Genomic DNA, 12,274 nt, shown 5'->3' with positions numbered 1-12,274 from the left:
TTAGTGGAGCTGTTAGACTGGAAATGAAGCTGCTATTTTGAACCAATAATCAAACAGAAAGTAGTTTAAGGAAGATGTGCATAATTCAATAATTAATCTGACTCCAATAGAATTGATCTGACTTTATTAATGTTGCTGTTATTATTTAACTGATTTGAGCAGACACACATCAGTCATATACAGCATATATACTTTACTGTCATGGTCAAAAGTTTTGGCAGTGACACAAATGTAGTGTTTTAGGAGACAAGAACCCAACGACTGGAAGTCCTTCTTCTCTCCATCAGTCTGCTATTACTGTCTAATTAGTGTGATAATGATTAACCTGACTAGTATTCATTCACACTTTCACATGTGCTGCTGATATGATGTCAATTAATGTTCAAACACTACTACTACTAGACACATTTTTGTAATACATAGTCCTACACTTTATTGGCTGAATAACTGGTGAAGATGACGCAGAGCTCAGTCTGCACGAAGAGATGGAGGCGACAAAGAAGACTGCATGTGGAGCAACAGCGCTGTTTTTGGTAAAACATGATTTTGACGACTTCATTAAGTTTTGTTTTATAGAAAACTCTTTTTAAAAGATTTTTGTTTTGTATAAATTGTATCTTAATTTTGATTAATGTTTTATCAATCAGTTGCCCGTGTGCCTCACAGATTTGAGAAATACAGGATATATATTACAGAAAGCTTAATGTCTACTTTTAAACGAAAATATTCAAACCAAAATAAACGGGCTACTCTCTGATGATGTAATCCATATGAAATGTGCATTTCTCTCTTGCGTTCATGGTGAGTCTGCATCGTCAACCTCATCTTTGCAGCAACACAGAAAACACCAGTTTATTACTAAACAATTAAATGACTCCTTGCATATTTTGGTTCCAAAGTGCCAATTAAACCATTCTGAATCAGAAATGCGCTCTCCGCTCACGAGCTGTGATTGGAACAAACCCGAACCTCAATGTCTGCTGACCCTGCAGAAACATACAAATAGACATAGCCAGACTAGACTATTTTACAAATTATGAGCTTACTGATGATTTTTTATAAATCTTGACAAAATTATAATATTATTTTTATATATATATATATATATATATATATATATATATATATATATATATATATATATATATATATATATATATATATATATTTGGCCTAGTTAGTTTTGCCTACGTTCCTATGGCCCAATGACGCTACTATGAGCATTTACTGCTTTTTAAAAATGGGGGTCAGGAAGCGGGTCGGGTAATATTTTATTTTTTATTTTTTGCGGTCGGAGTTGCGAGTTAGTTGAAAACGTCAGTCGGGGGCGGGTTATTGACCCACGCATCACTGGCGCCTAAAGCCTAAAGCTATGTTCGAAATCAACCTATTACACTAATGTAATGCACGACTTGAAGGGACAACCACAGTGTTTTCAGTCATATTATACATTTATTAGTAGGCGACGTGAGTACAACCGATGTAAGTTACACTTAAAGTGAATACACAGACAGTGAAAGTCTGATAGTCCTTCTTCAGACCAGACACTCACATGATTTTGCACACTCATTTTCATTAACTTCTTCAAGTGCACTAGTTTATTAATATCTGAATACAGCCACTGCCAATGGACTGCGGATAATTTAGTTGTATATTTGATATTGTTTGATATTCACGATAATGGCTATTATAATCCCCGTTTTTTTTTTTTTTGTCACTTTGGGTGTTTCTCGTTTCTTATTTGTGACAAAACAGGTTCTCCCTCGAAATCGGGTCTCTGTTGGGACCCCAAGAGATCTCAACTTAATTGTAGGTAAATAAATAAATAATAATAATAATAATTAAATAGATTAGCCATCTTTATAAAAAGTAATAAATTAAATGCAGATTGAATAATTAATACTAGCATTCAATTATTTAATTAACTAAAATTATATATTAACTTTTTCCTATTTTTAATTTGCATTTAAGTTGTTAGCTTGTCATTTCTCGTCTTTGAAATTTGTTTTCTTTTCAAATTATTTATTTAGATTTTATATTTTGGAATTATTTTGTAACCTTTTTATGTTTTGATCCATGTTTCTCTTTGTCTTACAGGTAAAAATCCTTGGTGAAGTCACCAGATATAGATGGGTAAGTACTGCATCTAACGTTAAAATTGTTTGGAAATAAGATTAGAAATGCCTTCACATCTGCCCTGGCTGTCTTCTTTGCTTCCTTCTACATTTTCAACCTGGAGTACCAAGCTGAGGCTGCAACAATCCGGGAATTCATCCAAAGGTAACTATTGATGAATCCATAAAAAATCATACTGTTTGGCATGAGCAGATCATGGTGAGTACTAGAAAATGAACTCTTGTATCCAGTGTGGTCAGATTAGGACTGATTTCCATTCAAAATTGTGAAACTAATGCTATTGTTGCTTGTCCACATCTGTAGTGAAAGTACTATGGTCATTCAAACCCATGCGAACATTAGAAGTTTATTTTTACCTTCCCAAGCTGGGAGAATAAATGTAGAATGTAGCATACACTGTTGTGATAGACAACAGTATATTTCAGTATATTTGTATTTAAAGAAAATATATAGATGGTGCAACGTAGAAACAGGGCCCTGAATCCACATGTTGCCAGCTTCGTCAAGGAATTCACCAAATATGACTGGCTGATTTATTAGAGTTAGGTAAGACTTTTAAGTACTGATTTAGAAAAGAGGAAAGATTAGTCAGTGTAGTTAAAAGTAGCAACAAACAAAAATCTAATTTCAATATTTTATTGGCTTTTAATGGGAAATACAAACATTACATTTAAATGTAGTCAGGAGCATCTTTACATTAATTGTATCAAGAAGGAAATTCAGAAAGGGGATGCATTGTGAAACGAATATCTCTGTGTAGGTCTATGCAGTGTTGAATATGTTTTTCATTTCTTTCAGCGTGTATGTTGTTCGACATTGCAGCGTGCTGATGAGTTAATAAAGAGGTAAGTTATTTTCAAGTCTGTTTATCACATTGATGTCTGTCAAGCTGTAGTGCAACTAAACTTTTGTGTTTTGTTCTCTATAGGCAGCAAAAACCTGGGATCTGCATAGGCCCTGTCAAGTCTGGAGAGTGTTTTTACCATTTAATGAAACTGTAATAAATGTTCTGAGTGTTGTCATAATTTACGTGACATCTAATAATCAGTAATATAACTGTGTGAAATTTTTTTGCCTTTATATTTCATTATTTTTTAAGCATGTAACAAGGTTTTAGTTAGTTATATGTTGTGTATATATGCGTATATGTGAATATAAAAACTACCGTAATCAATTATACTGCAGAGTAACTTTACGGTATTTTAAAATACAGTTCAAAACATGAACTGTAATTAATTTTACAGTATAAATATACTGTAAGTTATTATACAGTATGTTGTCAACTACTGTAGACAGATTTACAGTAATATTACCGTGGAATAAAATACTGAAGCTTGCTGGCTATTTGTTGCCTGTAAGCTACTGTTGATTTTACGTTACATTTTTTACAGTGAAGGTTTAATACACTTTTTGGGACCCAGTGCAGCTTGTCCCATAAAAAAAGTCCATGAAACATGGCTGAATCTTTGATCAAACATCAGCAAACACACTAAACACACTCCACAAACACACACAGAATCAGTTTCAGGAAAGAAGTTGCTCTATCTCTGCACTCAGCATCAGTCGTATCTGTTCCTTCTCTGATTGTTGTCTTGTCCAGAGATTCACAGCTGTTAGAGAGAGATACAAAACTCACGATTAACTACAAATATATCTCTTGTGAGGGGAATAATTTAATTTAAGAAGGTGTCAGTGTTTTAAAATATTAATACTTACTCTGTATGTAATTTGCAGACTGTCCCATCTGAATATGAACCAGCAGGACAGTGATCACACACTGTATCTCTGAACTCTGTTCCTATACAAATACAATTAAACACACAGCATCAGTACATGAGCAATAAACACAGTCTCACAGACGATCACATCATCATTCAGTAGAGCATCTGACACTAAATTAATCTTCACATAACTAACTTATAATCAAACTGATCATAATTTAGTAGATTTGTTCAGGTGGATATAAGAGACACAAGCAATGTCTATCACGAGGAACTACTTAATACTTTCTCCAGGTGAAATAAATTGTAAAGCTGCTTTAGAACAACATACATATTTCCATAATTGAGTTATTTAATAGAGAGTTATTCCTCTCAGTTTTTATGGATGTATATTAAAGCTGCTGGACTGATAAAAGACTGACCGTTTTGCTTGATGTATTGTCCAGGTGAGCAGGATGAATGTTTCTTGGCTCTTTTACAGTTATAGAGCGAGTCTATACAGTAATAACCAGGAAGAGGTCCACACACTGTGTCTGATGTTACTGTACATGCCTGCTTTTCTCTCAGCCCATCTCCTTCAACAAGAAAGACAACTAATGAGTCAATTGTAGAAAACCTGGCAATGACAAGTCATCTGGAGAAAAAATAAAATACAATATATATGAACCCATGATGAGTCAGTAAGAAAGACAGTATTACTCACTCGTATCACACACAGAACAGGGCAGACACTCTGTAAATCCATTAGGTGTATTAGAGTAAGTCATGAAGGGACATGAATTACATGTTGTGGTGCTGAACTCATCACAGTGTTTATAAACTCGCTTTCCTAGACAACATCAAAGAAAATCAACAACACAATTATTATTCATTATTTATACATGCCATATGTACATAACTTTAACATGTATCTGTAACTGTGTAAGTTATATATATATATATATATAACCATCTTCTGTCTCAGAAACCACTAACCTAGACCCTGAAATATATCTGGGGATTATGTAACTATAATAATATCTGTCAGATAAGTGACTTCTAATGAAGAATCGAATCAGAAATAAAACGGTGCACTATATAAATAGATCTCAGACTGTAACTCAACACATGGCCTGCACTCGCTGCTTCTATTTATTATTTTTACACCAGATGAAGAGAATCTACCACAGAGAAACACCAGATTGGTGCAGGTTTACTTTTAACAAGGCCCTGGCCACATCAGTCCAAACACTGAAGATTATATTACGAGTATATTACAGTTGTTCATCAGTAATAATGAGTGATAATGAAACGGTATCATGATTCTTTAAGTGTCTGAGTTCATCTGCATCTAGTGTGTGTTTGGGTGAAGAGAAATCTTATCCTGGATTTACCTGGATCACACATTGGGCAACACTCTCCATTAATTTCATATTCTGCATTATTACAAGCTGCCACACAAAGCACAATGTTCACGGAGAGGAGAGGAAGCAGTTTTGATAGATTATAGAGTATAGACATCTCTGGGAACTGAATAAATTGTCTGCAGAGATGAAAAAGAGATTTGTGTTAGATGGCTTTCAGAAAAACAGACAGAAATAAATTGTGGCAGACACTTTTAAATCCATTTTACTAAAATGTATGGGTCTCAAAACTAAACACTAATTATACATTGACTCATTATTTTATACATTAATGCAGCAGCAGGAGACTCAACTCCTTAAAACAAGAGGAATGACCATTTACAAAATGCCTTTAGTTCACATTATACAAACCCGACACGTTGGGACACTGTAAAAATTGTGAAAAAAAAAAAAAAAAAAAAAAAATGCAATGATGCGGAAGTTTCAAATTTCAATATTTTATTCAGATATATTATATTATTGTACAATATAGATGACATAAAATGTTTAAACTGAGAAAATTTATCATTTTAAGTTGATTTTATATTTTATGTCATCAACACATCTCAAAAAAGTTGGGACAAGGCCATGTTTCCCACTGTGTGGCATCCGCTCTTCTTTTTATAACAGTCTGCAAACGTCTGGGGACTGAAGACACAAGTTGCTCAAGTTTAGGAATAGCAATGTTGTCCCATTCTTGTCTAATACAGGCTTCTAGTTGCTCAGCTGTCTTAGGTCTTCTTTGTCACATCTTCCTCTTTATGATGCACCAAATGTTTTCTATGTGTGAAAGATCTGGACTTCAGGCTGGATATTTCAGACCTGGATCCTTCTTCTAAACAGCCATGATGTTGTAATTGATGCAGTATGTGTTCTGGCATTGTCATGATGGAAAATGCAAGCTCTTCTCAGTATGGTTTTCCTGCTTTGACCCTTACACACAGAGATTGTTCCAGATTCTCTGAATCTTTGGATGATATTATGCACTGTAGATGATGATAACTTCAAACTCTTTGCAGTTTTTCTCTGAGAAACTCCTTTCTGATATTGCTCCACTATGTTTCGCCGCAGCATTGGGGGAATTGGTGATCCTCTGCCCATCTTGACTTCTGAGACACTGTCACTCTGAGAGGCTCTTTTATACCCAATCATGTTCCCTATTAACCAAATAAGTTGCAAATTGGTTCTCCAGCTGTTCCTTAAATGTACAATTAACTTCTCCGGCCTCTTATTGCTACCTGTCCCAACTTTTTTGGAATGTGTAGCTCTCATGAAATCCAAAATGAGCCAAAATTTGGCATGACATTTCAAAATTTCTCACTTTCAACATTTGATATGTTATCTATATTCTATTGTGAATGAAATATTAGTTTATGAGATTTGTAAATTATTCCATTCCTTTTTTACTCACAGTTTGTGCAGTGCTCCGACTTTTTCGGAATCGGGGTTGTACACACTGTTTAATGAGGCTCAGGTGGCATGAATGCATTTAAATTCATAATAACAATGTTATTAGATAATAAGTGCAGGTACTAATAATATTTTATGTTAATTTCTTGTTTAGTTAATTGTTTATACAGATTTGACAGTAAAGCACTAAGCTTGAGTTAAGATGCATCCCATACTTTTACTAACAACAGTAACAGGTGCAAAAACTACTTTTTATACACAGAACATTTATATATTCCACTCTTATTAAATGTAACGTTATTCTTCTAGAATACACAACTGAACAACTTCAGTGATAATGTGTGATTTACTAACAAACTGAAGAAATGTTTGTGACTTGTTTTACTTCTTACACAAAAAAATACATTTCTGACAAAATCTGGCTTCTAGATGATTTTATATTTTATAGTGATTTTATCTTTTCAAAATATAGAGAAAAAGTAGAAATGAATGACTATTAAGCCAATGAGTGCTCCTCTGCTGCTGTCTACCACTTACAATTGTGATTTGATGTATTTTTTTTAATTGTATATAAGTGTTTGTTTACCACAAAGTATATTTTGTTTATCCCGTTAAAAATTGCATTCAAATTGGATCATATTAGAGTTTAAAAGTGCTGGAAATAGATGTGTGAAATGTTTGAGAGTCATAGATAAGTGCTTTGGTTGTACAAACCCTGAAATGAATGATGTAATGCACTCGAGTATTTCTACCACAACAACATTGTTACAGTCATAACTGCTGGTTTCTGGTGTGTGTCAGCGCTGTTCATGACGCTTCTTACTGGATCTCACAGACAATAGTGTTACAAACATGAAAGTTGTTTAATATGAACTTGTTTATCGAAATATTAAAAAAAAAAAACAAAAAAAAAACGCTTCAGTTAGCGCCTCTCTGTGTTAACCACTTCCGCACTAAGTTACTCTAAACAGAAAGTAAAGTCAGGAGTCATTTTTCTTCACCTTATATACACACTATGCTATGCTATGACTATGCACTGGAGGTAGTTTCTGAAATAAACAATAACACAGAAATAAATAAACGAAGTGTCTACTGTCACAGTAAAAGTCGCTTTTCAAATTAAACAATATCAACAACTTTCTTAAAACGCGTTCAGCAGACTAATACTCGATATAAACGGAATATAAAGAAAAATAAACAACTTAAGGTACATTATACAACGTCCCCATTGTTAAATTAAAGGAAAGAAATGCAGGATATTATAAAGAATCATAAATGTAAGAGAAATATTGCCAATACGAGCAAAATAAGCAACAAAGCTAGCAACATGTTCATGAGATGAACGAATAATCATAAAGTGAAACACCAACGACATTATTACAGACAGTAGTGTCGGCAGTATTCATTACCATCCAGTAACACAAACATAAAGTCCAGAATTACACTTACTTTGTCAGTAACTGTGTGCTGCGAGTACCGTTAGTGATGCAGTTTAAAACGCTTCCTGTAGGAGGCGATCTGTTCAAACCGGAAGCGTGTTTCAGACTGCGCTGACTGACTGCTGTTGTTACAGAACTGGTGTGTCTTCTTTTACTGTCTTATTGGCATGAACATCAGAATCCAACAAAAATATCAAAATGCAACAATAAATGAGCAAATAAAGCAGTAACAAAATATGAATTAGTTTTTAAATATATATATTAAATGGGGAGCAATCAAACAACTAGGAAAACAAATTGGTGGTCTTAGAGGTCTAAGAGTTTTTGTAGTTTATGAGTGGCACATTTATTTTGCAAGCGAACAGCAGAACTCCAGAGGCCCTGCTTAAAAAAGGAACAAATTGCATGCTCATAAACAACACAGAACACACATAAGCAGAAACACACACACACACACACACACACACACACACACACACACACACACGTTGTTTGCTTATTGGCACTCGATATGTAATATAACAGTTTATTTCTGTTTCTGTTAACAGTTCAATTGTTGTTCTCTTACAGACACTAACTGAAGTGTAGATTAAATTTGTAGATTTTAAATTACATGCAAAAAAAAAAAAACGTGAAATAGTAAATAGAGCTCTGCAGCCATCTATTGGTAAAAGCTGAGATTGTTGTCTTTGGACCCCCACTCCCCCCCCCCCCCCCCCAGGTGCTGTCTCGGATATCAACATCAATCTAGATCATATCATCAAACATTCATCCTTTTGCTAAAACGTTAGGTGTAATTTTTGACACTGATCTTAATTTTGAAAAACAGATAAGTGCTGTGGTGAGGAACAGCTTTTTTCAACTAAGGCAAATAGCCAAATTAAAATCTATGCTTTCGTTTAAGGATTTATAGATAGTTACCCATGCTTTCATCACTTCTAGACTTGATTATTGCATTTTATGGGTCTCAAGCATTCATCGTTGAATCACTTGCAGTTGGTCCAGAACGCAGCTGCGAGGTTGAAACTTCCCAATTATCTAAGCTAACAGACTGTGTTAAAAATGTAAATGATTGGATGACAAATTATTTTCTCTAATTAAATTCGGATAAGACAGAGATATTAAATATTGGACCAAAAACAATCTGCAACTAGACGAATGTACTGTTACTTCTACAGTCAGAAATCTGGGTGTTATATTAGACAGCAACTTGTCTTTTGAAAATCATATTTCCAATGTTACAAAAACTGCATTCTTCCATCTTAGAAACATTGCCAAGCTACGAAACATGTTATCTGTTTCTGATGCAGAAAAGCTAGTTCATGCATTCATGACCTCTAGACTGGACTATTGTAACGCACTTCTAGGTGGTTGTCCTGCTTCGTCAATAAACAAGCTACAGGTCGTCCAAAATACAGCAGCTAGAGTCCTTATGAGGTCAAGAAAATGTGATCATATTACCCCAATTTTACAGTCTCTGCACTGGCTACCTATTAAGTTCTGTATCAGTTACAAATTATCATTACTTACCTATAAGGCCCTAAATGGTTTAGCTCCAGCGTACCTAACTAGCCTTCTACCACGCTACAACCCATCACGCTCCCTAAGGTCACAAAACACTGGACTTTTGATAGTTCCTAGGATAGCAAAGTCCACTAAAGGAGGTAGAGCTTTCTCACATTTGGCTCCCAAACTCTGGAATAGCGTTCCTGATAATGTTCGGGGTCCAGACACACTCTCTGTTTAAATCTAGATTAAAAACACATCTCTTTCACCAAGCATTCGAATAATGTATCTTTTAAATTGTGAGTGTAGTTGCATCTGATCAAATGTGCATTCTTATTCTTTAGCTTGGGTTAAACTAATTAATTTTACTGAACAGCAGCTACGCTAATGATGTCTCTATTTGTTTCTCTGTTTTGGTAACTAGGATTTACACAAGCTCCAGTCTGGATCCACAACACCTGAGAAGAGATGATGCTGACCCTCAGAGGACCCCAGATGATGCTAACCCTGAATCAACAACAGAACTAACAAATATTGCTACAAGTGTGACTGCATCATATAATAATTGCTGTTAATAATGTTCATCGTCTAGCTGACTACGTCTTGAATTAACTTTTTCTAAAAATCCTGTCAAACTTGCACAAACTGACAGTCACCACCATAAACTACTACTAAATATTGTAGAAACGTAATTTTCTGTAAAGTTGCTTTGTAACGATTTGTATTGTAAAAAGCGCTAAACAAATAAACGTGAATTGAATTGAATTGAATTGTGGATTTGAAACGCTTGAACAAGGGAGTGAAGCGTAAACGTTATATTTTGCCCACACTGGATGATATTACACCTAAGCTGGCAGGAGCCAAGGTTTTCTCCACTCTGGATGCCTCTAGCACTGCTGAACATGTTCCCGGTGAGCAGCTAGTAGTTGCAGATACACTCTCCAGACATCCACTGAAAGACAGTTACGTGCCTGAAACAGAAACGCAAGTAAAGGCATACGTGAACACTAAGGTGGCTAGCAAACCAATCAAGTCTTCCAAGCTCCAGGAAATTCGCAAAGTCACACAAAGCGATGCCGAACACAAAAAGTAATCACATTCATCCGAAAAGGGTGGCCTCGCAAAATGACGGAGGGTTCACCACTGCATGGATACTATGCAGCCAGAAGTCACTTCTCAGAGTCGGACAGTCTGGTCCTATATCACGACCACACAGTAGTTCCAGCAGTACTCAGAGCAGGGGTCCTGGACCAACTGCACGAAGGTCACCAGGGCCTAACCAAATGTTGGGAGCGAGCCAAGTTGAGAGTTTGGTGGCCAAACATCGGAGCTCAGATCACAAACAAAGTGAAATTATGTGATTTTTCCACGGAGCACAAACCTACACAAAGACGTGAACCACTGGTAACCCCTCCCCTGGATTGCCTTTTGACCTGTTCGAGTCAGAGGGTAAGACTTTTCTTGTCGCTGTCGATTATTTCTCTAGAGACACTGAGACTGATTCCCTCACCACCATTACCAGCAAGCAGGTTATTAACAAGCTCAAACACATTTTTGTGAGATGGGGCATCCCGCTAGAACTGGTCTTTGACAACGGGACACAGTTCACATCAGCTGAGTTCCAAGATTTCAAACAGAGGTATGGTTTCACTCACATTACCTCCAGCCCACAATATCCACAGTCGAACGGAGCTGCCGAAAGGGCTGTTCGGACTGCCAAGTACATCCTCAAACAGCTGGACCCCTGCTTAGCCCTTATGGGTTATCGCTCTACACCAATCGCAGCAACAGGTGAAAGCCCAGCACAGCTCATGACTGCTAGACAAATCCGTACTACTGTTCCTGTTCTAGAAAAGACATTGCTGCCACTTCCACCCGGATCAAGTCTACATGAAGGACGTGGAGATGGCCAACGGAAACGTGACTCGTCGGAACAGGCGTCACATCCAGACTGTTCCTGAGACCGAACCTCCTGCGGAACAGCAATGTGCTCAGCCTACAGTGTCTCAGCAGGACAGCAGTTCCCTACCGTCAGACGTGACGGCGCCGCTGGAATCACCAGTGAGCCAGAAGGTCCTTCCTCAGGGTCTCCCCTTCCGCTATCCACTCCTGTGAGAAGAACTTCCAGGGGCCGTGAGATAAAGGTGCCTCTTAGCTTTCAAGACTGATGATGTTCAAAAGGGAAGAATAATCTATTTCAGGACTGAGGGCAGTCTACCCCTGTGACGTCCTGCACCGTTCTGAGACTATTGCTAAGATGTACTGAAAAAATGGTATTTGATAACAAAGTTGTTGCATTTATTTTTGTTATATTATTTAAGAAAATTTAAGATTTAATTAATATTGCAAAATGCAGATGTTTGGGATCTTGTTATTGCTAACTTTTAAAAGGGGAAGATGTTGAGAGATTGTCTTTTGTCCATGTTAAGTTACTGTAGTTTGGGTATGCTGACCACTAGAGGGCTCTGTATGATTATTATTGATGGAGTCCAATGGATGGCTGAGGCTGCTCTGTGTTTTAGTAAAATAAAAACGCTCTTGAATAAATAGAACTAACCGTGTATTTATATATATATATATATATATATATATATATATATATATATATATATATATATATATATATATATATATATATATATATATATATATATATATATATATATATATATATATATAT

At 35.9% G+C, this 12,274-nt stretch overlaps 2 protein-coding genes across 7 annotated transcripts in view; one reads left to right on the top strand and one right to left on the bottom strand.

The window, feature by feature from the left end:
• Positions 1-12,274, top strand: part of LOC127986304 (apolipoprotein L3-like) — a 540,496-nt gene that overhangs the window by 167,357 nt on the left and 360,865 nt on the right. The window lies entirely within an intron of this gene.
• The window catches only part of LOC127986321 (tumor necrosis factor receptor superfamily member 14), a 51,622-nt gene continuing 42,106 nt past the window's right edge, over positions 2,759-12,274 (bottom strand). The window contains exons 1-6 of one of the 6 annotated variants that reach the window (XM_052588607.1): positions 8,099-8,215; positions 5,231-5,379; positions 4,561-4,686; positions 4,280-4,432; positions 3,853-3,934; positions 2,759-3,746 (exon numbers count right to left, since the gene is read on the bottom strand). In XM_052588607.1, the coding sequence (XP_052444567.1) occupies positions 3,626-3,746; positions 3,853-3,934; positions 4,280-4,432; positions 4,561-4,686; positions 5,231-5,357 (609 nt within the window). In that variant the 5' untranslated portion in view covers positions 5,358-5,379; positions 8,099-8,215 and the 3' untranslated portion in view covers positions 2,759-3,625. Of the gene's footprint in view, positions 3,747-3,852; positions 3,935-4,279; positions 4,433-4,560; positions 4,687-5,230; positions 5,380-8,098; positions 8,216-12,274 lie in introns of those variants that run through there. The other 5 variants (XM_052588608.1, XM_052588610.1, XM_052588612.1 and 2 more) reach the window with 5 other exon arrangements.

Source organism: Carassius gibelio, chromosome B21 (assembly GCF_023724105.1).
Source record: "Carassius gibelio isolate Cgi1373 ecotype wild population from Czech Republic chromosome B21, carGib1.2-hapl.c, whole genome shotgun sequence".
Lineage (NCBI taxonomy): Eukaryota > Metazoa > Chordata > Actinopteri > Cypriniformes > Cyprinidae > Carassius > Carassius gibelio.
This window is presented reverse-complemented; position numbering and strand designations above follow the sequence as displayed.